The sequence below is a fragment of the Triticum urartu genome, unplaced genomic scaffold (genome assembly GCF_003073215.2).
Source record: "Triticum urartu cultivar G1812 unplaced genomic scaffold, Tu2.1 TuUngrouped_contig_9669, whole genome shotgun sequence".
Taxonomy (NCBI): Eukaryota; Viridiplantae; Streptophyta; class Magnoliopsida; order Poales; family Poaceae; genus Triticum; species Triticum urartu.
The window spans coordinates 1-621 of NW_024120735.1; the positions used below are offsets into that span (position 1 = coordinate 1).

Sequence of the window (621 nt, forward strand, 5' to 3'; positions counted from 1 at the left end):
CTTCTTCTTGCTCGCCGCCTGCGCCGCGCGGCCATCATCGTAGGCTGCAAAGGAATCTAGGTAAGTACGTAAAGACTGTACCCACACTCGATGAAACCACGAGAGATACCCTACCCAGGCCCGGAGAGAACGCAGGCTTGGATGCAAAAACGACATGGTCGTCGCCGTCCTCCTCCGCCTGCAGGTCGAGGTCGTCGTCGAAGTTCTCCAAGGCGGCCTCGAAGTCGTCGACATCGGCGACGCTGCCGTACCTATGCCCCTTGCTCTTGCCGGCCTTCTTTGGCGAGGCCCGGCCCGCGGCCACCTGCTTCGAGGCACGGCCCGCCGACGGCGGGATCAGCTCCGCTAGGATGGCGCCGCCGCACATTGTTTTCTCCTTCTGTCTCGCGCTTTTTCTTTCAGGTCTTGTGTAGGTCACAGAGAGAGGGAAATGCACCTACTTATAACACAAGCTAGCTGACGATCGTATCGTGTGGTTGGCACGGAACAGGTACATCGGACGACTCGACAACTGAGGTGGCAAGGCATCACATGATGCCAGGTGGCAGGAACACAACGGTCGGCTCCGGATGACATGGCAGATCTACGTGGCAACCGGCAAGGGGCCACATGGCAGGACAT

The 621-nt window shown here is 59.4% G+C and overlaps 1 protein-coding gene across 1 annotated transcript; it reads right to left on the reverse strand.

The window, feature by feature from the left end:
• Window positions 1-3: 3 nt before the first annotated feature.
• On the reverse strand, window positions 4-420 carry LOC125532316 (ethylene-responsive transcription factor RAP2-2-like; the record flags this gene model as incomplete). Its single annotated transcript, XM_048696431.1, has 2 exons — window positions 115-420; window positions 4-44 (listed from the first exon to the last, which is right to left on the reverse strand). Coding segments are annotated over exons 1-2 (294 nt in total), but the record flags the coding sequence as incomplete, so codon positions are not given.
• Window positions 421-621: the final 201 nt, after the last annotated feature.